The sequence below is a fragment of the Temnothorax nylanderi genome, unplaced genomic scaffold (genome assembly GCF_030848795.1).
Source record: "Temnothorax nylanderi isolate EJ_2023f unplaced genomic scaffold, tnyl_v1.0 TNYL_tig0002_pilon, whole genome shotgun sequence".
NCBI lineage: Eukaryota > Metazoa > Arthropoda > Insecta > Hymenoptera > Formicidae > Temnothorax > Temnothorax nylanderi.
The window spans coordinates 2978771-3003772 of record NW_027249064.1 but is presented as its reverse complement, the minus strand read 5'-3'; the positions used below and the strand labels follow the sequence as shown (position 1 = coordinate 3003772).

Genomic DNA, 25002 nt, shown 5'->3' with positions numbered 1-25002 from the left:
GTCGCGTGGCGGTTGATTAAAGGGGAAGAGGAATGACAGACTGCAGGGGAAACAGTCGCAATTTTTTTGATAGAATTCCCGTACAAATAGTCGACTAGGCATAGATTTAATTGAAATATGTCACGTCAGTTGCTCTTTGATGCCTTCTTACTCGTGTGTGTGTGTGTGTATGTGTGTGCATGTGTGTCACGAAACTTGCTGATAATACTTGTGACGTACAAAGCCATATAGATGGATAGTTTTGCAAATATATTTATCGTTGAATGCGTTAATTCATGAACCAGGTTATATCCAATTATTATGTGCAAAATGTCGGTGTATGTATAAAAAAGCATTTTATTTATTTTAATCTTATTTCTCTATTTATGTTTGATATATCTTTTTTTTTGATACTATTCCTGAATTTTATAACATTTCACATGACATTTGACCAATCGCGTCAGTATATGTAATGAAGGGTTGATTGGCAGTTTTATAACAGCATATACACAAATCGGTCCTTTTTATATATTGGTCTGAATCAAATTTTGAGAATCTTTTTTACACATGCTACATCTACTTGTAACCCCTGCCCGCCCCTGCCGTATGCAAATTCAATGTTCCAAAGTTTGATTTATACTCCCTTCGAAATAAATGGTTCAGATTATTCTTGCCTGAACGAAAATCAATAAGAATGATAAAATACAGATCCGCGCCGGGATAAAAGGATTCGCTTTATCTTTCCACGCGTCGATTAATCTCGAATGCGCATAATTAATTCAAAGTTCATTATAGCCGTCAATCGACAGCATTCAATTATTGACGACAGTTATTTTATTTTTCACGGTGAAAATCAATTATTAACCATAAATGCATTTCACGACGATTAATTAAATATTTTTTTCATAATTCGCCAAAAGTGGTTGGATTCTTTTAATTTCATTGTTTGTGGATGATCATTCCCTATCTCAAACTATTAATTATATTTATTATCTTTGTGGTGCGTTATTTTACATTACTTTTTTTATAAATATAAATAAACAATTGTGTGGATTTGCACGATTGAATGAGCTCTTTTATACGACCAGTAATTTTCGAGGACGAAATTGTTTATGTCAGGCATGTAAAATAGAGAAATCCGAGGAATGTTTCCGCGCTTTAGATTATATATGGAGTTTTCCGATTTATCATGCGGCATTTGCGTATTTATCAGCCAGCCCGTATAATTTGCGCAATTGCCTCCGTCGGCAGCGGCGGAAAAAATCAGCCTATAGACTAAACGATTTTATCAGATATCCGTTGTTTTATTCGCCCGTGAAGAGCGCAGCAATTTCGCTACCACGCGGGGAACACAAAGTTAACTTCGCAAACTCCGTTTTTATCGAAATTCACGTGCATCCGTCGGCTTAAAGCATTAGATTCCAATAATATTGAAATCATCCGTGCGAAGTGCCTTGAATATCGATACGCCAGTTTTCCGCCGACGAGCGTTTGCAGTTCTGTATTTTTTATTCTTGAGCAATCGCGATATTAAACAATACGTTTAATCAATATCTTTGACGTTTAAGATCAGGACCTCTCCTGCAGTAAAAATTAATATATTCTTTTATTAGAATTTGCTTTTTACTAGAAAAAAATGGGATATGATGAAATTGTATATATTTCATGGAACAGTAAAACGAGGAAAAAAAATTTAGTGAGTATAATAATATTGAAATTCGCAAAAAATCTATGAATATTCGATTTAATTTTTCAAGTGTGTGTTTGTATAAATTGTATCTATAACACAACGCAATATGTGTTATAATATTATATATTTTAATTTCTATATTAATTATAAAAATTGTATTGTATGTTCTCAAATCACAATGCACGAATCGAAATATTTTAGAAGATTCTTTTCAAAACCGCGGGTCTTCTTGCAGCAACATTACGCCAAATAAATTTTTATCCCAGAGATACGAATTTTTGCGAATTTTTCGCAACGTAGCTTGCGATATCGTTTCGAGTTTCAGTACCTTTGCTTTTTCTGAGTTAAAACTTTCTAAAAATTTCAAAAATATATTCGACTTCTCTGTTTTACTAAAATTTACTTAAAGATATTTATCTTTATAAATATATTTCTCAAATGAATAATTTCGATAACGCAACCACGTATATTATAACATAATGAACCTTAGTTGGACTTAAGGGATCTCGTACTTATGTATAGGTTCTTAATCTTTATCGTTCTTATCACGTCGTGTGGGCGAGATTCGCCGGAAGTAGCGCTCGCCGCTAAAAGGGATATCAATAAATTATCCATTACGAGGGCAATTTAAAGGTCAAACAGCCACGCATCCCTCGTTTCTCGCCACCCAGCAACGAAATCCAATCTCGCGCTTATATCGTAACGATTATACCCGTCGTAATACCGGGTGTCTCCGAACGGTTCTTATCTGAGCGCCACTACGACGCGATTCGATGCGATACGAAGCGATGCTCACGGAACAATATCATCGAGAGCGAATTTATAGGTCGTGGGAAAGGTATGTGCGAACGCGCTGTGTGCCGGATGAGACGAGCAAGAGAGAGACAGAGACAGAGAGAAAGGGACATGCCGAAAAGATACACAGACGGCGATAGTGGTGACAAGGAAGAAGAGAGACGGGAAGAAACGCGCTATGGCTGGTGGCAACGCGCCAACGATCGATTGCAAGTACACAGAACGCGCGCCGTGTGCTTTATACACGCTTGTACACCGAGCAGAGAGGAAAGAAAGAGAGAAAGAGAGAGGGAGAGTAACTCGTAGCCGATGCACCGTGTGTTCCCGTATACATACACAGCGAGCGGTGTACGCGAGAGGGTTAATAAAACCTTGTCTGCACACATAGACGCTCTCTCTCTCTTTCTTTCTCTTTCTCGCGTATGCATCCCGGAACTAAAGCAAACGCGGCACACGTCACTGAGAGAGGAGCGCGAGGCGAATCGCCGTATCGACAGCCCGGAAGAGATCTCGGGTCGGCTCGCGGGTCGTCTTCCTTTCGCGAGCGACGGCGTTCGTTTCGCGATTCGACTCGCGGAAAGATCGGTCACTGCACATTCATGGCTCTCCGCGAGACTCTTCCTGAACGTCGATACTTGCGAGCTTACAGAAATTTTAATATAAATATGTAGAATTAGAATTGGAGGGACTTATTGTGAGATTCGGGGCATCGTATGCATAGAATAAAATTAAAAGGGGATATCCTGTGTAGAATAAAATTAAAACATTCCGCGTGTTTGCGCGGCTCGCGAAATATGATGGAAAAAGCGAAATGCCAGATTTTAGACGATAAGCAAGTTTGCAACAAATATCTTTTTTTTTTTTATACAGCCGTTATTTATTACACTATCTGTAACAGGCATCGTTTGTTACCAGCAACAGTTTATCAGATGCGCGAGATAGCTTTATACGGATCATAGTAGAAAATGTTTCTTTAAAGTTCTGAGAGCTTACAACACGCTGCGCAAGAATATCGGAAATATGCGATGCACGTAGCAGTAAAGAATTTATGTAGATGCGCGACGCATTTTCTCTTTTTCTCTCCTTTTCCCTTCTGTCTTCTCTTTTCCCATGAGCGTACGTTTGCCTATGTGTACCGTAGCTTATATTATTTGTGTACGGGGTATCTCATAAAGGCTGTCACAAGTCACGTGGCTCCTATATTGTACCAATTTCCTAAGCTAGATAAATGTTCTAGCAGCAAAAGGAATATTTATATACAAAAGAATTTGGCAAACGCTGATTCTACGTTTAACTTTCTTGCGCGTGTTTTGTCTCTTCTTTTTCTCGCGAAAAAGAATTACAATTTTTTGTAATAATAATCCTAATCTTTTCTCAAATTGAATTAATTTATACTGCTATATTTTCTTGATTAATTTTACATTTATTTGTTCGATGATACAAGGATTTACATGCGATATATCTTGCATAGTCCTCGTGTAAGCTACGGAAACCGTCTTTTGACGGATAATCTATGTTAACAACGCGCGCTATATTATAGGATGTTGGTAATGGCTATGGTTTCCCTTCGTCTCTCATGATTTCGTAAAGTAAAGAGGGATAATGCAAAAGCCATGCTCGAAAGAACCATGGAATTAAATTTATAATTAGTTGATCGTGATTATTTTAAAATCGTTCGTTATTTCAATAAGTGCTCAATCGTATTACAGTTAATGATGACACTGTCTTTAACGGCGATATCGACATAGATTTTTGTCTTTTAACTTCATTATGTAATTGTATATCATACATTGCTAACGCAAGACAATCAAGAATAATGCGATGAAACAAAATACTAAATTAACAAATTTCTCCCTTGGGCGCATTAGCATTAGCTTCATATTTCGGGCTATTCGGCGCAAACGCGAGTGTAGCGGATAAAATTCACCGCCGACGTTTTGCCGTGATGTATATTTGCATAATTTAAGGAGCGTTGCTTAGGTACTTAAGCAGGTGTAACGCGAGTATCTTTTGTAACGCGATACTTCCACTAGTGAATTTACGTTACCGTAACGTATACACGGGACATCATCCCGCCATTAATTTTATACAATGATGGTGACGGACGGTAATAAACTCCTCGGTAAATTTAGGTTGGCTTTTTCTATAAATTTAATAGAATACCACTGTGTCGTTGACGTCACAACATTTTCTAGCCATTGATATTAAATATTATACCTTGCAAACGTATTAAAATGAATTTATATTAAAATGAATTAAATTACATGAGTAATATTGATTCTCTAATGGGATAAAAACCATTCTGTATTCTTGTGAAGATTGAATTGCCATAGAAAACACGAGTATAATACTGCGGATAAAAACCGGCCGTGGGAAAAGCATACGTATTCGCGATACGAGCGCGAACGGAGCTTTAATAAAATTCGATTTCGTGAAACTGGGGTTGGCAACTTAAGTAAATATGGAAGTACTCGTAGTAAAAGCTCATCAGCGATGCCCATTATTTGCTCCCTGCCATTCGATGCTTTAAAATGCAGTTTCTCACGGGAGTTCGCGATATTCAAGCCAATTTATTAAAATAATGTTAGAGATGAGCATATCTGCAGTTACATTTTGACCCTCGAAGAGATACCTACTCAGTCTGCTCGCTGTTGCTTAAAAATATTTACGTATCTGCGAACATTGCTACTTGGTTTCGCGATATCGGATAAATTATATTAAAGAAATTACGTAGCTCCCCCCCCGCACACACGACAATATTTATTACGCTCTTAGAAGTACAAGCCACATAAAATTTCTCAAATTTCAGTCGCTGATAACTCGAAAAATATTCCTGCTCTCCGAGTTTTGTCAAGGGAAAGTTCACTGCAAATTGATCGAAGAAGTAGGCGAAAGGGAGTGCGGGAAACCCAGAAGACGCCCTATGAAGGAGCCGGTGCGAGTGGAAACGCGATCGGTCGAGAGAAACCGCCGACCGAATTCGTCGCGAAGTGCTTTTATTGCACTTTTTATTGCGCGTTCGATCGAGCTTTCGCAGATAGCACTTCGGTTTCTTAAATCCTACGTACGAGGGAACGTCCCGCAGGTATTCCCGGCGTGATCTTTCCCGTCCTTCGTTTCTCGGCCCTCCATCCTATCGGCATCTCGGAGAGAGGTAGGAATTTCAGCCGATCGTCCATATCGGCGCGTTACGATCTTGTTAGCGGGAGAAGAGACCCTCGCTTAAAAAGGCGAACGTATTACAAGCCGTCGAAACGTCTGGCGGTGGCGCGGATAGCCGGCTGGCTTCTCTTCTTCTTCCCTAAATAATTTTTTCATACGGGCATAAATAAGCCGGATAATCAGTCGTCGATCGTTTTGGATATTAAAGAAATTGTCTGTGTGTACAGAAGCCTTAATGCCGTTTTGGCCAACCCGAAAGCGGCCCTTTTTACGAAGGATAATGTCGATTACGACATTCCTGCCATCGTGCCGCTGGTATACACGTAAAACATAGTTCGATAATCCCCGTTAAAGTTACGCGCAGCGCGTTTATATATTTCAACTTTGTTATAATCCGGTCGGAGCTATATATATATTCCCGATTTCTTCGCCTTTTCCCCCATCCTCTCTCGACCGTGTCTCATTACCGAAACCAATACGAAGGTACCCATCAGATTGCGTGCAGTAACGGCGACGAGCTTCATAAAATCTCGTCGGGTAATTAAATTTTACTGTGTACGCATTATCTGGACGATGTTCCCTCTCGGTTCTGCTTTTTAAAGTCGCGGCCCCCTTCCGGCTCGAGCAATGTATGGCGTTACGAAAGATGAAATCACGTTTTGCGAAAAAATTACGTCAGAGCTTTGCTCCGAAATTGAGGATCGGCTTACCCGAATGAAAACGTGCGACGCTAACGTACAAAATATACGTCCGTATTATTTATTTGTACATTTATACTAAACTTTGTGCCGCGAGATCCGCGGTTCTCCAAGTCTGCGCTTCCTTTTAATTGCACTTCTTTTTTTACACTTTCGGTATTTAAAATGAAACATTCGTTTGTTTTGACGGTTGAGATGGAGATGCAGCGTTATTAAAGGAAACGCAAGCTTTTCCAGTCGCAAATCTTTATGCTATTGTAAAGCGACTTGTGCATTATGAGTTTGTCTAAAGAAAGGAAGGAGAAGTGAAGGAGAAGATTTTCAATGAGAAGTGAACAAAGCCTGCGGAGATACTGATGACACTCAACAGCGCGATAGCTTTCGGAAACAATTTGTATATTATTTTCAGATCAACCGCGTATCGTTAATTTGAAGTTGATTTAATCAGCGGTTTTATTCAGACGGAACAATTTCTGTTCACTAATTGCCCATAGATTTCTCGTTGTTTTCTGCACGTTGCATGTTTTGACGACCGTTCTACTTTGCAATATAATAAGTCGGTGGGACGAACAGTTCTGAAAGTCAATGATATTCTGACATTTTTCTATCAGTGTCATTAACAGTCTATCTCTATTATTATAGTAAAAGAGATTGTCATCAATTTTTTTTTATTTTTATCTCATGAATGTTTTTATTTGCACATTTTGCATATATTATGAAATTTAACAAAACTTAAAATATCTGTAAGCAAAAAGATATGTAATCCAAAAGAAATTTTGTGATTATTAATGACAATTAGCATTGATTTTTCATGATGTTTTTACAATCTAAGTTAATACAGGCATCATATTATCGAGTAGTTCTTGAATATGGAAAAACACTTGGAGAGGACGGTGGTTATACATTCTAATTACTGCAATTCAAACCGTTGAATAGTCGAACTTATTGCAGGATAAAATAATAACGGCTTATGAACGTAATCGTCCATTAACCGAGCTGCTTCTTTTATAGACGTGAAAATTGTTGTTCTAGTTGAAGTCTGCGAAAGTCTCCACCTAGATATTAGATCCAGCTAGGTATTAGAGGGATATAAAATTGCTATCGCGCGCGCGATCCGGAGTGCTTGGTGTGGCAAGAAGTTTAATGGGGCTCATGCAAAATTCACTTTAATGACATTTAATAATGAAAGACGATTGTTTTAGCAGTAGTTTTTCATATATCGATACGTGGCACGGTGTTGTATTTACTCAAATATATTTAGAAAGAAAGAAATATGTCTGACACATATAAATATAAACGTACTTTGCAGTGGTATAAATTAATTTGACGATTATTATGTCGAGTTGTTTATATGAACCAGGCGTCTCAAATATGATATCTTCTATATTTTATTTTTGATCTGTTTAAATAAAAAAAGATTCGAAACGCAGGAAAAATACAACATATTTCTATACAATCAAGCAGAATAATTTCGGTCCTTCTAAATATAGAAATTATACTCTACACGTGAACATGACTAACGCAAAGTTCTAAAATTGTCACGTACCGGCTATACCGTTGTCATCGGCAAAACCTTTGCCGTCGTACTGTAATGCGAGCCGCGAGACTACCGTAAATATAGACTGTCCCGCATGACTAATTACTTTAATAAATATTTTCTGTGCGCACTAATTTGCATTGAGACGAGTTTAATTAGGGGATATTTTTCAGTCACGCGCACCATAATACCGTTTATTTGCGCGGTATACGTTCTGTATACAGAGTATACGGAGCAGGGATGTTAAATTAAAATGAATAACGATACTTTCAATATCGAAGATCTTTTCAATCTCTCCGTCTAAATAGATTTTTCATTAATTGGAATTTCAGGTATACAACGGAGTAAACTACGACATTAAACGGGTGTAAAAATTATATTTTTTAATCAATGTCTCTCAAATGGGCATTAGTTTGAGAAAAATATGATTATTAATTACTAAGATTACTGAATCGAAAATGATTCTGTTAGGAGAAGAAATTTATAGTTGAAAAGAGAGACACATCAGCAATCCTAAGTACTCTACTTAGAGTTTCAATCTTCAAATTATGTCAAACGTTAAAAATAGACTAAGAGAGGGATTTATTTTCATACTTTTCAGTCTTTAGAAATAAACCGTTTACAATATCTTTTTATTGTTCCCATCAAGATTTAACGGAAATATATTTTCGATGTTATTTAACGTTGCTTTAATTTCGAGGATTAATTTAGCGGATTATAATAGGATGCATGTTGTCGACTGTAAGTTTTTGACGGTAGGAAATAGTGGGACAGCGAGTTTAATAATTAACGGAATTGGGAGAGGTTTCACCTGCGGGCCACTTCATCGTCGAGTCCCGAGGGTTCTCCTCACCTTCTCCTCGAGTAATGCTCCCCGTGAGACGCCAGTATAAAGGCAGATAGTCCCGCCTTAGTGCTTTTAATAATTAATACGGTGCACGGGTTTGGGTTACTTATCAAATACGTTGGAACTCGACCCAGTTATGTAGTTCACATTTTATCTTAAGTCAGCTTAAATTTACGACCGTGACATCGTTTAGATTAAACGATTTCTGCGTGACTGATGAATAAGTACAATCTCGGTATATTTGAAGAATCGTGATATTAACACAATATTTCTGTTTTATCAATACATTAATAAAACAGAAATTATTTATCTATTATATTAAATTCAAATTATTTTATTTATTTTTATATTTGTCTTTATATGTCGTTAATATGTTACAATATTAATTTTTCGTTATTAATTTTACTATTTTCGGTTGCAAAACGAAATTAATTCTTCTAAACCTAAACCTCACTTTTCCAACGAATTCACACGTATGTAAGACTCGCGTATCAAATCTATCAAACTTATGATATTTCCTATACCCTCGTAATTTTTCAATTAAAAAGAACATGTCTTGTTATCGAGCTTATTAATCAACTTTATATGCGAAGCTCGTCAAAACCAGGATCGGTTGCGAACTTTTTCTTATAAGACTTCAGCGAATAGATTACCGTCCTCTTTCCATATAGGAAGAAATAAGGGGGCTAATGAGGGATAACTACACGTCATGCGACTCGAGGCTGCACTCAATGATCGTATCGGAAAGCGTGCACTTCTAGAGTTAAGAGAGAACTTAATCCAAACGCGATATAAAATATCGTCGTCTCTAATCAAGCTGAATCATTGAATTGTCAAAGAAAAAGTTTTACATTACGATAAGAACACAAACGATAATGAAAAGGATACATATTTTAGCCTGAAACTAACAATGAGGTTTAACGAGTTTGGCAATTGGTCCGTGCTTTTCCTTCGATGACGAAGATTTAGGCTCGGAGCGCCGAGGTATCGCGTCCGAACGATTTTTTTTCTTCGATGCGGGAAAAGTGATCTCCAGTACTCGCTGGAAATTGGAAAAGTTGACACCTGTAGGTTCGAGCGTTGCTCGATCGACTTCGCGGCGGGTTAATACATCCCGGAGGACGTGCGCTCGTAAAAGAGGATAATCACACGTAAAAGTGAACGAGTAATCCAGCACCGTTACGTCGCGCGAGAGAGCATCGGCGCGGCTGAATTCCTCGCGTGACTTCGCGGACGGTTACGATGTAACTCCGCGTGACACACGCGAATTATATACGCGCGATACGCAATCACTAACCATTGAAGAGCGTACAGCAGTTATCCGAACGAGATAATCGAATCGCGAAACACGTGTCAAGCTTTTCACCGAGTTATAGGATACAAACAAATTGCGCACGAGATGTCCGGTGTAGAGATTTTCGTCTATTTTTCAATCCATTTCAATCTGTAAATATTTCATCTGCAATATATTTTTTTTCTCTCAAAAGGGCAAGTGAAATATTTGTGAAAATATTTGAGATAAAATTGGATAGCGTACATTTTTGCATTTTTCTGGAAAATTCTTCCTTTCGCGATACATAATTTTTGATAGTAGCAAATTCATTTGTGAACGACATTAACATATAGTGCAAGGAGGAATTTATGTAAAAGACAATAAAACCTAGATTTCAGACTGGCAATTGTTGAGAAGATTTGCAACGCACCAATTTGGTTTGAGAAATATTTATATGTTCATTAAAGTTGTATATCACAGAACGGGGAAGGCCAGATAATTCCTCCTATAATTCCTCCTTGTTTGGCTATGCTGGCTGCACAGGAACAGTTGATAATGAATTCGACTCAGGAACCGTTGGGAATTGAAAACAGATCGAACATGATCACATTTCACTTAGCGCTACCAATATCCTCGTAACGACCGGATTACATCGAACTTCCGATTTTTTCAGTTGTATTATTGCTGCCATTAAACCGCCGATCAAATTGCGATGTAAAAATGTTGAAGAAGGGTTATAAAATAATAAAATTATAATTATACTTAGGATTGTATATAGAATCGTAATTAATATCAAATGTTATTAATATCCTTTGCACGAGAATTTAATGGCTACAAAATATTTCTGTCAAACACAGAGACATTTAGTTAATATATTTCCAAAGGCACCGATAAACAAACCGAGATTTATGATTTTATAAATGGATATTTAAGTTTATCTCATTTGGGTATTTTTTTCGATTTGCCAAAAACGTTTTACAGCAATACAAACAAATCACACGTAACATCTGTGATCACTGATATTCATTGTATAATATTTTGCTGTTATGATGGGCGAAGTTTCCGTCGATGGCTATATGGCAAACATATTTTGAAATCGTTTAGTGGAAATTAATATGCGTTGAACAAATATTTCTCTCCCCAGCGTTTCTGTCCCCTGAAATACTGTCTGCGACCTCCGGTGATGTTTCACGAATTGGAAAATATTTTTACGGGTAACTGTGATACATTATGCAGACTTCAATTGATTTTATTGAACGGCTTTATAGAAAATTGCTAAAATGTTTAAAAAGTTGATATCTCAAATAATTTATTTTCTAAATGTTGTAATTAAATTGCGTACGCGAACTAAAGAAAAATAATAGAAACACGTTTAATAATATAATAGGATATAATTTCAGACAGTTGTTTTACCAAGCATTTTTCAATCTAAAAAATGTTATACTATTCTTTTAAATCACTAGATATAATATCAAATCACGCAGTATGCATGAGTATGTTGCAAATTTAGTAAATCACTTTAAATTCTAATTAGAAATACATTCTCTCAAGCGAGCCGTAAAAATAAATGAGATTTGAATGAGTAATCTGTGATGCTGAGTGGTTTAAGGTAGTCGCCTCGTCAGGGCATGTATTAGATAAAGTTTTTGATTTTGGATTTTATATCAAATTATATGATCAGCTTTGCAGTCGATTTTTTCTGTGGCTCCTTACAGACTATTTACTCTAGAAAATCGATCTCGAAAATCACAAATTTTGCATTACTTCATACCAGACGGCCAGAAAAAGAAGGCTCTATCACGGTTTCAATCACATATTTTCGCATTTTTCGATTAGATGAAGTGAGAAAAAACATTGCTTTTTGTACATTAGATTTCGAAGAATCCGATGCAACCATAAAATATATAGTTTACCGGAGATTTCGCTGCTAATTTTTTAGTTTATTTTAGTGAAAATGCGGTAATCGAGCAGACATTTTTTGGTCGAGGTTAGGTTGGGAAGACTTGGCAACGCCGATGGCTAATCACTGTAGTTGCAGGTTATGGGGCTCGTCTTTCTTAGCCGAATTGGATAGTGATTGACACCCCTGTCATACGTTTTGAAACCCTTTCTCAGTAATTGACGTAAAATGCGACGTTGCCAAGTATTTTTCTCACTTGTAACCTTTCTCGACGACTCGCATGATCAGCTGATCAAAACGGAGTCAAATGAGAAAAATCACAGAATTTGGAAAAAGTAACATACTTTGTCACGTATGAAATTTTACACCATAATTCATAAAATTATTTTTCCTTTAGCAAAAATTGCCTGAAATATATTTCTGAACGTGAAAACCTACAAACAGTCACATGACTAGCACGTAGCGAGTCGACTACCTTAAGTGCATCGACGCAGAATTGAGACTTTAGTGCGTATTTAGGAAAGTATAGAATTTAAGAGGAACGTGATACGTTAAAAATTACAAGAATAGTCTATGTTCGCCAATCACAGATGTAAACACTTCCGCTGGGTCTTCGTGTGCGCCCCATTTGGTTACGGTTCCACACCCTATCCACCCGTTTGCCATCCACGGATGGTAGTTAGTCACGAATAGGTAGGTAGCTTTACCTAGATATTATATCATACGGAAGCACGTGAACGAACGCGACCCCCGTAGCATGCCAATCCCGACATTCGTATAATTAATTAAACTAAGCCAAGGGAACGTGAAGTTATGTTAGCTTACTCTGCTAACTATAACAACTTGTGTATCATATACATAGACTTTTCCTTGTCTGCGATCCATCATTCTTAGAACTTAGGAAAGGCGGAATCCTAAACTCGAGTAAACAGTACCGATTCGCTACTTAAATAGACTCGAAAATTTTATTTTGTTAAAAGACCTCCTTATTTCCTTTCTCTTACCTTGTTAGCTAAGAATGGAATGTAAATTTTTGCTAGAAAAATGGAAAAGACTGATTAGAAGAAACTATTAATATACGGAGCTGTTAGTATCTCGGGGTTCCACTCGACGCGCGAAGAAAACGTATGAAAATCATGATAATCGAAAATACCAGTCCGGGTCATTTGTATTCATGCAGTACGATAGAATAGTAACAAGCTCAATAAGGTCCATAGAACGATGACAAAAATTACCTGCTCGGTCGCGTAAACGCATTTGAGCCTTAACAAACGATATTATTAGCTGCATTGATTTGGTTTAATCAACTCCTATCGTGCAAATCGCCCGCAGGGTTTGTGTATTGGCGCGGGCATCGGCGAGTGCGATCACGCGATTCGATGAATCGAGGACAAACGTAAAAGGGTGAAAGGACACAGATGCGCAAACCAGCCAACCAATTAACCAACCAACGAACGTCGCGTGTTTGCCGAATTAAATAAACTGGCCGCCAAAATGCGGCTAATGATAAGTCGTTGCGCGTTTGGGAATGAAGGTATTATTAAAATCGGATAGAAATGTCACTACTGGATAGCAACAGTGAGCTGTTTGTATGATTGATCGAAAAACTGTTGCTACATAGTGTCCATCGTCCTTTCTTTTGACCGCAAATTTTTTAATAATTATTCGATTCTTGGGAATGCAAAGTGACAAGTCGGTTCATCATGTATTATTTTTAAAAAGGAGTAATTAAATCGTTGATAAATTGTTGTCAATTTTGATATTTAAATGTTTCGGTAAATTGTTCATTAAAAATACAAAGCTTTCTCAATAAGTTTTGTACACGATGACTCTAGCCATATTATTGATTTGAAGCGTTTGCCGTCCACTTGGTGGTGAATGTTCGATCTAATGCTTAATTCACAGACTATTATCGTGACATGCGGATCGCAAACATGTATCTGCATAATGCCCTTTTATCGCGAACGATTTCAACGATTCTATGTCACGAAGCTTGTAATTACGGAAGCGATTGTGGATGGTACCTATATATCGATATGAGATTTATCCGCTAAACTATAGTATAATATATGACCATCGAAATGCTGTAGAATTATCGTCCTTTTATTGACCTGTCAATTATTTAATGAAATTATGAGCAGATTACTTCTTTACGAAAGTATCAAAGTCTCGGCAGGTATACCTCTTTTTATTCCAAGCAGAACAAATCGCTTGCAGTAAATAATAATAAATTGTTCACTAGAATATATGAATTTTCTAGTAAAATGCGATTCGCAACAGATACGTATAAGCACGTGACGTTCAAAGTTCTCATGGGAAAATTTAATTTCTTAATGTCCTGAATTCAAAATTTTCGACGGCACATTTTCAAATATGCAAAGTAAAAGTAACGCTGTTAATAAAGTCATATGAATTTATTTATGACTTCATGATACGTGATTGATTTATTTTTACAATCTTCCATATAGATGCCAAACGTTATCCACTTTCGCTCGATGGAGTCTTGATAGCGACAGTATTTGAAAATCAGGTTACACGTAAGGTAGCATGCAACGAATATTTTAAGGGTACGACCTACCCTAAAATATTCGTTGAAAAAGAGACAAATAGCTTCTTGGCTAGCTATATGTATCTACCCTAGTCGTTTTTGTCAGCCTGAAAAGAGTACGCATTCCATCGTGACACCTCGTCCAACGCTCGAGGCACACATCATATATTTTATCATACTTGATTTTGACATGGACGTACTTTTTGCCGTCTACAAGGTGTCACGAGATATTCCCGATCGCTTATGAATCACAATATCGACTCTACGGAATCAGTCCCCTGACTATTCTAATCTCGTCACGGGATTGTATCATCGCTGTACGTATAATGCGATAATAACAATTAATCATATGCAAACTGCTGTTTTTGCCAAGGTTTTTGTCCACGATGTGTCACGAGACATTCTTGGTCATCTATGAAAAATAGACAATAACCATTCAGTTCAAGAAATATTGCTTCCAATTTAATTTACCGTGTGCAAAACTTACTTACCTTTCAAATTATTACATTGAAATGCTCCATGCTCCAATGCTATTGGTTCAGCTTTTTTCTATTCTAATGAGAGTCAGGATAAATCTTGTAATGTTGCAATGACGAGGTAATCACGAATAATCATAATTACACGCAAGCGCGGCAATTTGACTATCAACATTTACATCTAGCTGTTTAGATTTGTTTCTGTGATTTGCATTGTATTCTCTGTCCGGAATATTCGGAATATCTCTCGTAATGAAGTACATCGCGCATCCACCTACAATTATTGGCGGCCGAAATGATCGAAAATCAAATCTCTCGCGGTCAGAAGAGATGTCCCCGTTATTAAGTTTCGTTTCGCGGAACGAGATATCGGATGAGATAGCCGGGGAAAGAAATCAATGGTCACTCCTCTACCTTCATCATGACTCATCCACGTGTTCCGTCTTACCTGGCCGAATCAATTTCCTGGCTGTATCGCGAAGGGGGCGATCGTTTTGTAGGACTTCCTTCGTTGTCTAAGATATCCAAGAAATTTATACCCCAACCACTCGGATCGTTTTACGATCAATTACCGGTGGCGAATTACTAGCCGGGGTGGTAGCGGTAGCCGATATCGGACTTAATTAACTTAATAACGATAAATAGTAGTATTTATGAATAACTCAATTACGTCCAGCGCGAACTTGCTCGTTTACATATTTCTGCAGGCTAATAATATTAATAACATAAATAACGTAAATTAATGATGCGTAACGGATATTGTGCATTTGCGGTCGGTGTACATTTATTTTTATCCGTTTATACGATTAATTGATGCACGATGAAACGTTATCTCGAAATCAGAAATGTAAACAACCGCTTAACTGTATAACTTGCTAGAAACGAAACATCTAAATCTATCTTTCTTGTTCCTACGTTTTTTTTCCTTGCTTAATAATTTACAAAAAATTTCAAGAGCATCAAATTTTAACGAAAGTAACGAAATATTCAATTATTTAATTTTTAAAGATTGTGTGCCTTCCTACAATATTTAAAATCTTTTTTGCATGTTCTACATTAAATTTGTTTTAAATTATTGAGCAACCAAGTTATTGATATTCGATTGAAATTCTTAACAGTTACGCTTTGGGATATTTACTTCAAATTCTGGCATGCGAAAGTAAATCGATAAAGAAGAAATGGAATTAATAAAGAAATATCAGTATCTGAGAAATTTTGAAACTGAAAATACGTTTTAAAAATAAAACTAGTTACGAAACTTCAACAGAATAAAAAATGTATGCTATTAATTGTTTATTTTATAAAAGCGTTTTTTACGCATTCCTAAAAATAGTACATAAAAATTCTAGTATTTGAAATTAATCGTCAAAATTTTAAATTTTTTATTGATTTTAAATCCTTTTAGTTAAATCAAATTCAAATTTTCTTTATTATGGTTTGCTTTATGGTCAATAAATATGTATGAAATCCCGCGATTGAGAAACAAAAATTTTAGAGGTTTTTTTTGAGCGAAGTCTTTGTTTATTAAATTATTTAAATTCATATATCTTTCTTAAGAATCGTTATTGTTTTTTAAGTCGCTTCCTTAAACTGACGACAGATATTTTTTACAGGTGTCTGGCACAACGTTGCGAAAGAATCGTAAAGGAGGAACGGATGACTGCGAGCACGCTCGTGTCCCAATTAAAGAAATGGATACGGTAATTACGAAGCCGCGTCGGCGACTAGGAATAAGGGCCAATTCGGCGCGTTAAATACTCCCCGGCGATTCACGTTCCGGCCGGGGCTCTCGCAGATCTGGGATGGCCTTCTGGGAGCAAAAGTGGCAACGGCAACAGCAGCAACAGCAGCAGCAGCAGCAGCGATATCGGATCAAACTCAGTTAACAAGCCCGTGTGTCGTCGCCGTATCGGTCGCGCAAGTAGATAGATTTTAAATCGAGTCAGCTGCGGGACAACGGTAACGAAGTTAACGCGGCAAAATAATCCACGGGCGATTGGATCACGTATTCTGTATATAATGGAAGAACGTGAAGCGAGACGGTAGTGGACCCCGAGGATGGTGGGTGCCGCGAGGAAGAAATTGAATCTTGTCTTTATACGTCGCCTAATCGCTCGACGCATCGCAGACGTCAAGGGAGATTCTATCTGATGCGGGACACGGAAGAATGTAGATACAAGTATAGTTACAAGGGAAACGCTGTTAACCCCATCCTACCCCATTCGAAATCTTTCACGTGTACATCGACGGCATCCACGATCGACCGCGAAAGCACAGGCTATAAAATATAACGCTACGCCGACGTCGTGGGGAATCGTGCCGGATGTCGCGAGGAAAGGGAGTGACACGGTGAGAGAGGATTCAGAGACAGCCGATCTCAGGAATGTGACACGTGACAGAATTCCGCGTGAGGAAATCTACCTTCGAGCAGCGACCGTGGAACGAGAGGGAAAGAGAGGAACGTGCGGGATAATAAGTCGACGAAGACTCATCCCGACAAGTGTCCTTACGGATTCAAGTTTCCTCCTCGACGTCCTTCTCGTCGCGAAGCGGCGTTGACCCTGTTATGGAATGAACCGATGCCCGGACGGGGCATTTAAGTGTCCGCGATCATCATCCTCGATACGAGCATCATGACCCCGATGATGCGGCTGCTCCTTCTATCCGCTCTACTAGCAATACAATCCTGCTCGACCGTCTGCTCGGCGAGCAGCGATGGTGGACCCAACAGCCCGATCTTCAATCTGGATCACACCGCTCTGGAGAAGAACCTGGCGGCGATCTTCAATAAGGTGGCGCATAGTTCCGCGACCACGAAGCGTAGCGTGCCGGCGTACGATGCTCAAGTGTCGGCCAGCACAACGTTGTCGACGGTACCGTCGCCGTTAACCACCAGTACGATCACCAGTACAACCACCGCCAGCCCGTCGATACCCGCTATCAAATATCCGGCGGCGCCGCGGGCCACGGCATCGCCCGTCTTTCGGGATCTGCCGTCGTACGCGCCGCCCTCCAGAGCACTCTTCACGCCACCCCTGCCGCCGGAGTACCTACACCCATTCGCCGACAAGCCCACGCTGCGAGGTACCAACTCGGACGTGCACACCGGCAACAGGAGGCCGGTACCGCCGCCGAGCTTGACGCCGGCGCACGAGCGGATACCCATCCGACCGCCGGATCTACCTCAGAGTCCTTCTCAGGTGCCGGAGAGGCATCACACGAGGAACAAACCGGCAAGCGTGCCCGACAGCAGGGAGCAGAGGCCTGCGGAGTCCGGCGAGGCCGATCGGAAGAACGGCACGAACGATCCTTCGTTCGTGACCCTTCATTACCCCAGTATTTCTAGGATCTTATCTGGCAGCAACGGCAGGAAGCAGGATATTCCTGACATCCTGCTGAAGCCCCTAGCCACGAAGAGTCCGTTGCTGCCGAATGTACCTCCCGCCCTAACGACCGACAAAACCACGTCGCCGCCAAGCACCATCACGCCGAAAGCGTCCGGCAGTACCACGAATCCTTCGAAGGTCGCCGTCACGCAGCCGACGATTTTCAATCTACCGAACACTGGCCGGCAGGACGACGACGGCTATCACGGCCTGAGGAACGAACACGGCCTGAAGACTGACAGTATCGAGATAGTAGACACAGAGAGACTGCCATATCCGCAGGCGCAACCACCGGCACCAACGCCGAAGCGACCGGCGAGCGCCAACGACGACGATGATCGCCTAATACCACAGGTCGACACGCATCCGCTCGAGTCCACGTGGCGGATCGCCTGGTCGCTGCACGTGTACGTCGCGGCGATTATGTTCACGCTCATGGCCTTGTACTCGATCTACAAGATCGTGCGTTTCAACGAGGCAACGAATCTACTCACGCAGTCGTACTTCCTAGCCGTTCATCTGCTACTGACCACAATCTGCACCTTGAGATGCTTCCACCTCTTCTACGACGCTTACAATCTCGGACATTCGCTGCCGGAGTCATTGTCCAGGGTGCTGATGTACCTGCCGGCACCGCTCTTGTCCACGGCGTTTGCCACTCTAATGTTGTACCTCGCTCGGTGCTCGGAGGCACCCTCGCTTAACAACAGCATTCTCTCGCCCATCACGCTTGTACTTTCGTCCACGGTGCACATCGTGCTGTGCGTGTCCCTGCATGTGTCCGCGCATATGCTCGGCTATCAGGACGAGGCGAGGATTCTGCCGCTCATCTGTCAGTGCATCTATATTGTCGTCTGCGTCACCTTAGGCCTGTGCTACATGTACGTGTACCGCGTGGTACGTTTGCAGATCCACATGGCTAGCAATAAGGCGGCCGGCGCGAATCATATGATGGGCGCCGATCCTACCACGGTGGCTCTCAGCACTGCCATCACCACCACTATCGCCACCGCTCTATTGTTCATTCTCATGGGCTTCGTGCAGCTTTATGGGATATTCGGCGTCCAGGAACGTCCGCCACAGTATCCGTGGCTCTGGTGGGGCTGGCAGTTCTCCGTCAGACTGCTAGAGCTGTCCGTTTGTGGTCTCCTGGCCTGGGTCGCCAGCCTGTCCCAGTATCCGTTGCGCGAGAAACAGATGCAGCAACACTCGGCACACTCGGGCTTCGCTCTGTTCCCCTGCGGCAGTTCCACCTCCACGGAAAACATGGACGATGTACTCTACCCCGCTATATGCAGCACCAACCAAGCGATTCAAAATTATACCATGAGAACGGGAAAGCAAGTTTACGACGATAGTTTTCCACTGAATACTTTGCCCGAGCATTTGAACATATCAGGTAAAAACATTGTAATAGCTCACAAATTTCTCATTAGCAATCTCTTCATAATTGAATGTATAGAATTTATTTCTCATTCTCGATCCAAGGAAACTAATATTATATTAATTATCTAATGAGACTATTTAATATAACTGTTAATCAATTTATAGAAACTAATATTTATTTGTTACGCAGGTACCTTTGAGAGACATTCCATCCGCAAGTCAGGTACAATGGGCCACTTTCCTCACGAAGGTCGGGGTTCCTTGAGTCGCCACGGTAACGGCATACAGACTCTAAGAAACTCGGAAACTCGCGGGAGGCATACGCCCGTTCAAGGCCTACACGAACAAGCTCCGACCAGCGGCTCGACGATGCTAGTCGCCGAGGACGGCTTCGTTAGGTTCCGGAGTCTTGGCGCGGAGGAGGACGAGCTGTCCGATACGCAGAGCATGGTCGGCACTCACGGCAGGGGAAGCTCGCTCGCCGGTAGCGTTAGATACAACGCGAGGCATCCCACGGTACAGCATCAGCATCCCCATCAGCATCAGCACTCGTTGCAGCAACACTCGCATCCGAGTCAGCATCAAACCCACCACCAACTTTACAACAACACATAAAAGGCTGTGCCAACGCGATAACTAGAACGTGATTTTCGTTGACTCGGTAGGTATAATGAGAAGTGAAATTTCAATTTAATCCAATAACTCGTCATTTTTTGTTGTGTTATTTTTTAAATCTTAAATTCTCTAATTCATTTTCTTGTTGAGACGCTAATATCATAGTATTAGTTCATGCATGCTCAGAGAATTTCTTGATATATATATGATTAATAAAATTATTTTGAATCATTCATCTTTACAAGTGATGTCCTATAATCAGTGTTCTTTTGTTGCAGACGTAACGTAACGATCGTCGTCGATGAAACATAGGATATATCGACACCCGCGAGAATCGTCGCCCTCGCAAACTTCGGTCTAAACTAATTTTATCTCGTACTCTATGTAAGATATGTCCTGTGTATAGACAACCTAATTGCCATTCCTGCTCTCCCGCTTCGCATCGACGTCCGAGCCAAGCCTCTGCCGTACGATATCTATACATATTTATTTTGATCCTCGATAAGCGAGTAAAAGTATACGGCGAACTCGTTTGGGGTTCCTCTACCTATATGTGGGTAGTTCAGGGTATATCGAAACTTGATCTTATATTAGGCACTTGGTACTTATTAAGATTCATGTGATTGAAAAAAAAAAATTAAAGAAATAATGTGTCTCACTGAAATATATAGGAAAACGCTTCTCTCTCGGTTTTATGTTCACTGTTAGTACCGAACACGGCTGTGGAACGTATCGGAGAAACAAATGATTTTAAATCGGTTCTAATGCCACACACAAGGAATTCCGACGTATTTTAGCAAACACGTTGCTATTTATTCGCTGCCACTTTATAGAAGACTTCGACGTTATATTGTCCCGACAATTTTTACAATACCGTATAGATTCATTATTTTACATAGTCGTACATACGTTAAAGCATTTCAGTAACCACTTGTTTAATTGATATTTTATTTTTCGTTAAATTTACTGTTATGACGGAATTTCGACATAAAATCAGCTTTGCGATCAGCAGGAAGTATATTTTTTACAAAAATTCTACGCGAGGTCCAAACACACAACTGGGGAAAACAATTACGATTCTGATTCAGGTATTCCGAGATTAGGATATGATTGTGTCAAGCTGAAAGCGCGATGTTTGTACAGTCGATGATAATTTATCACTCAGTCCAATTGTACGATTTAGTTAGCGGCTAAGACTAGATTAAGAATTGCGGATTACGTTAAGTTTAGCCGTTAAGTTAGGCAAGACGCGACTAATGTCAACAGGTTTACATTTAATAAATCGAAGGAGAATAAGAAAGACGTAAAAAAAAATACTATTACCGATTTAGAATAGATGACATAAGTGCGATTTAACGTCACACACACACACACAGGCCAGCATTTATTTTATTTCTCAGATTCTAAGGTACAAAATAGTACTTTTTACCTTTCACTTCGTATATCGATATAGGTCGCAATGTATATGTTTATATATGGACATTGTAAATAAGGTATACGGGCTCGTCGTGAGTGAATCTACTGTTACGATGGAATCCGATTGGATTCTATTCGACACATTGGAATTTATACATCTCTTGGTTGTATAAAAAAAGATGCAAGACTTGTATTTTAATTTATCTCAGAAGCTGTATTTATTATGTGAAACATTCCACGACAAGTGATCAGTGTGAGTGCGCGATCGATTTGTGTGGGATTTTATTGCAATTATAAATTTACCTAGGCGCTAAACGAAACGGAACAAATGTAAATAAAAGCTTTTTTGCGAACTCTTACGTTTGTCTTAATTTCGAATGAGATTTTTAGTCATTCAAGGTGCATCGGATGTACGTGAAACATACTCTTGACTTTTACATTTTTATAAAGAATACATTTTAGTTGGAATACGCCTTTACAGGTTTTTGTGTTCACGATATTATTAATTTATCGGGATAGCATAACTTAGACAAATTTTACAAGGATGCTGCCGGGGTTTACAACCCGACACGCATTACGCAAAAATATTTCCGAATTTAGGTTTCCTATAAACAAATTTTATATTGTAATATATAAATATAATGTGTTAATTATGTACGTACGCATATTTATATGATTTTGTTTTATTATACCATTTCTTTCCATTTTCATTATCCATTTCAATATTTAAATTTTTTCGAAGAAAAATATTTTATTTTCAGAGAATATTCATTGATATTATATTTTATATCTCGATATCTACATAGGACAATGGACAACGATATCACAATGATTTCTGTTTCTCTCAGAAATCTATTAGAATTTGATCTTTTGGTAAGTACGTTATATGAAAAATTCATATTTTAGTGACAAAAAATTTGATCCACAAATATAAAATAAAAGTAATAATTACGTATATTAATATAGATTGCAAGTACTAATCAATAAATTATATATTTCGTGCGTTTTTCTGCTAGCAGGTTTTTCGCAATCTGTTTTGCAATAAATACACAGCGTTTGCACCGTCTGATTCACCTAGTTGCTTTATCAAACTCTGATAAAGCGTAATGTAATAAGATAAGTTATATAAAGCTCAGTCTCATCATTAATTTAGTGTAGTAGATTGAAATTGGTTCATTCACTTCATGATATCGCTCGTTCTTTCTATTTATATAAATAGACAATAACTAAGATAAGTAAATTGAATCAATCGACGTTTTTGTAATACCGGAAAAAAATAATGAGCCAGAATAAAAAGTGTGCCACATTAAGTGAAGTGAACAACAAGTTCACAGAAGACGTGCTAATAAGTATTCTTTCAAAAGTATGCAATGGGAAAGAAGTGCAACTGACAGATTGGAGTTTCAACGAGGGATCTGCTAAAGGCGACAATTATTTGTCAAATGTCTACAAGGGCAAAGTCTATGGCACTATCGACGGCAATCCAAAGCAGTACGTGCAAGCGAATGTTGTCGTGAAGTCAATGCCAAAAAATCCAGGAACGAGAAAGACTCTCAGATGTGCAGACTTCTTCAGTAACGAAATCGCTTTTTATACGCAGGTGAGATTAGACATACTTTTTTTTTAAATATTTACACACACGTGTTTGAAAAAATGTACATTATTCATTTATGTAATCAAATAAGCCATTTTCTAATCGTTTAATTATTGCAGATTGCCTCCAAATTTGAAAACTTTCTAGCGGAAAAAGGACAAAGTGATCTGTTATGCATACCGCGTCATATAATCTCCTCCACAGATGACGAAAACGGTTTTCTAGTCTTGGACGATGCCTCTTGTTTAGGATTTCACGCTATATCGCGACAGAACTGCCTAGACTGGCCAGAATGTTCAGCTGTCCTGGAGACGTTGTCTAAATTTCACGCGATCTCATTCGCGTACAAAGATCAAAGGAAGGAAGAGTTTGCAAAAATGACAGATTCTTTAACGGAAACTTTCTTCGGTCGTGAAAACTGGGATTGGTACAAAGGGTATCACGTAAGTAACAGCGAAATGCTATTAATTACTTTCCTCCGGATTAAAGCAGCTCTTTTTTTTACAGGAAAAGGTGCAAGTTGTAGTTAAACACGCGTTAGCTACCGAATATCCCGATAGCAAAGCTGAGAAACAATACAATTCCTACAGACTCGGTGCTCTCTTCGACAAATGCACAGAATTGTGTAAGAGAAGAGACGCTCCCACGTCTGTCGTAGTCGAGGGTGACTGTTGGGCTCCAAACTTTCTAATCCGCGACGTCGGGCAAAATCAAAAGCAGACAATAATGCTCGACTTTCAGCTCGCACGTTGCGCGAGTCCTGTCACAGACTTATCGTTCCTAATTTATGCTTGCACCTTGAAGTCATTTCGTGATCAATATTTCGACGAGATGCTAAAAGTGTATCACTCCGAGTTGAGCGATGCTATTAAATCGCTCGGGTCTGATCCAGAGAGACTTTACCCATGGGATTTATTTATGAAAGAGGTAAAAAAGAATGAATGGTCCGTTTTGCGAAGCCTTTTCTTAGGAGAGACACTGCTACAATATTAATGTTAATTGCAGGTGAAAGAACACTTTGTGTTCGGTGTGTTTACTTCGCTCGAAGCTATTCCACTGTGCCAGTTGAACGTATCCGAATCATTCACCATAGATACCGTTGTTAAGGGCGACGAGGCAATAGACATAGGTGACGCGGTGGACCTTCCTTGCAATGAAACAGCAAGCGGAAGACAAAGATTAGCGGACGTGATAGTTCACGCCGTTGAAAAAGGATACATGTGATGCGAAAAAGCTTTGCTACTTATAAGATCCGCTGCGAAATAGAATTAAACTTAAGAAACGTATTCGACATATCGAAATAATTTCTCTTGCGACACTTGTAACAGAAACAATATATACAATCTAAATAGATGAAACATTTTTAATCCCGCCTCGTACCAGGGTGCCTCTTATAAACATCAATCATTCTTCTGATAAAAAATATATAGTTTTTTAAAATACTCTTAATATTTTTTTTACATGTTCTTAATATGTTCCGTAATTAAATGTGGTAATTGAATTATGATATTCACGTACAATTACATCAGAACCATTATGCTTCTAATAGACAATGGATCTGTTTTCTGTTGTTGAACTGGCTGCACAAAAAAAGATAAACTCTTGACCTAACACAGCTATTAGTTTAACAACAGAAAACAGACCTTGTGTTTCTAATTCGTCATTCTTTCAATTTCTTTGTCGAGGCGAAGTCTATTGTA

The 25002-nt window shown here is 39.2% G+C and overlaps 2 protein-coding genes across 6 annotated transcripts in view; both read left to right on the top strand.

Annotated features, from left to right (window-relative positions):
• LOC139769436 (uncharacterized) overlaps positions 1 to 22375 on the top strand; it is a 126252-nt gene extending 103877 nt beyond the window's left edge. For all 5 annotated transcript variants that reach the window (XM_071700518.1, XM_071700488.1, XM_071700509.1 and 2 more), the window contains 3 exons: positions 16519 to 19690; positions 19868 to 20338; positions 20571 to 22375. In XM_071700518.1, coding sequence (XP_071556619.1) covers positions 17539 to 19690; positions 19868 to 20292 — 2577 coding nt within the window. In that variant the 5' untranslated portion in view covers positions 16519 to 17538 and the 3' untranslated portion in view covers positions 20293 to 20338; positions 20571 to 22375. The remainder of the gene's footprint in view (positions 1 to 16518; positions 19691 to 19867; positions 20339 to 20570) is intronic.
• A 444-nt stretch (positions 22376 to 22819) lies between these two features.
• On the top strand, positions 22820 to 24744 carry LOC139769466 (uncharacterized). Its single transcript, XM_071700562.1, has 4 exons — positions 22820 to 23308; positions 23422 to 23745; positions 23810 to 24229; positions 24308 to 24744. The coding sequence occupies exons 1-4, from the start codon at positions 22988 to 22990 to the stop codon at positions 24524 to 24526; spliced, it is 1284 nt and encodes a 427-aa protein (XP_071556663.1). The 5' UTR covers positions 22820 to 22987; the 3' UTR covers positions 24527 to 24744.
• Positions 24745 to 25002: the final 258 nt, after the last annotated feature.

What these genes read in the sequence shown, in the direction of transcription:
- LOC139769466 (XM_071700562.1), top strand. Translation starts at nt 22,988, where the DNA reads ATGAGCCAGAATAAAAAGTGTGCCACATTAAGTGAAGTGAACAACAAG. An exon ending in ATTGGTACAAAGGGTATCAC is followed by an intron (nt 23,746 to 23,809) that starts GTAAGTAACAGC and finishes TTTTTTTTACAG; the next exon opens with GAAAAGGTGCAAGTTGTAGT. An exon ending in GGGATTTATTTATGAAAGAG is followed by an intron (nt 24,230 to 24,307) that starts GTAAAAAAGAAT and finishes TGTTAATTGCAG; the next exon opens with GTGAAAGAACACTTTGTGTT.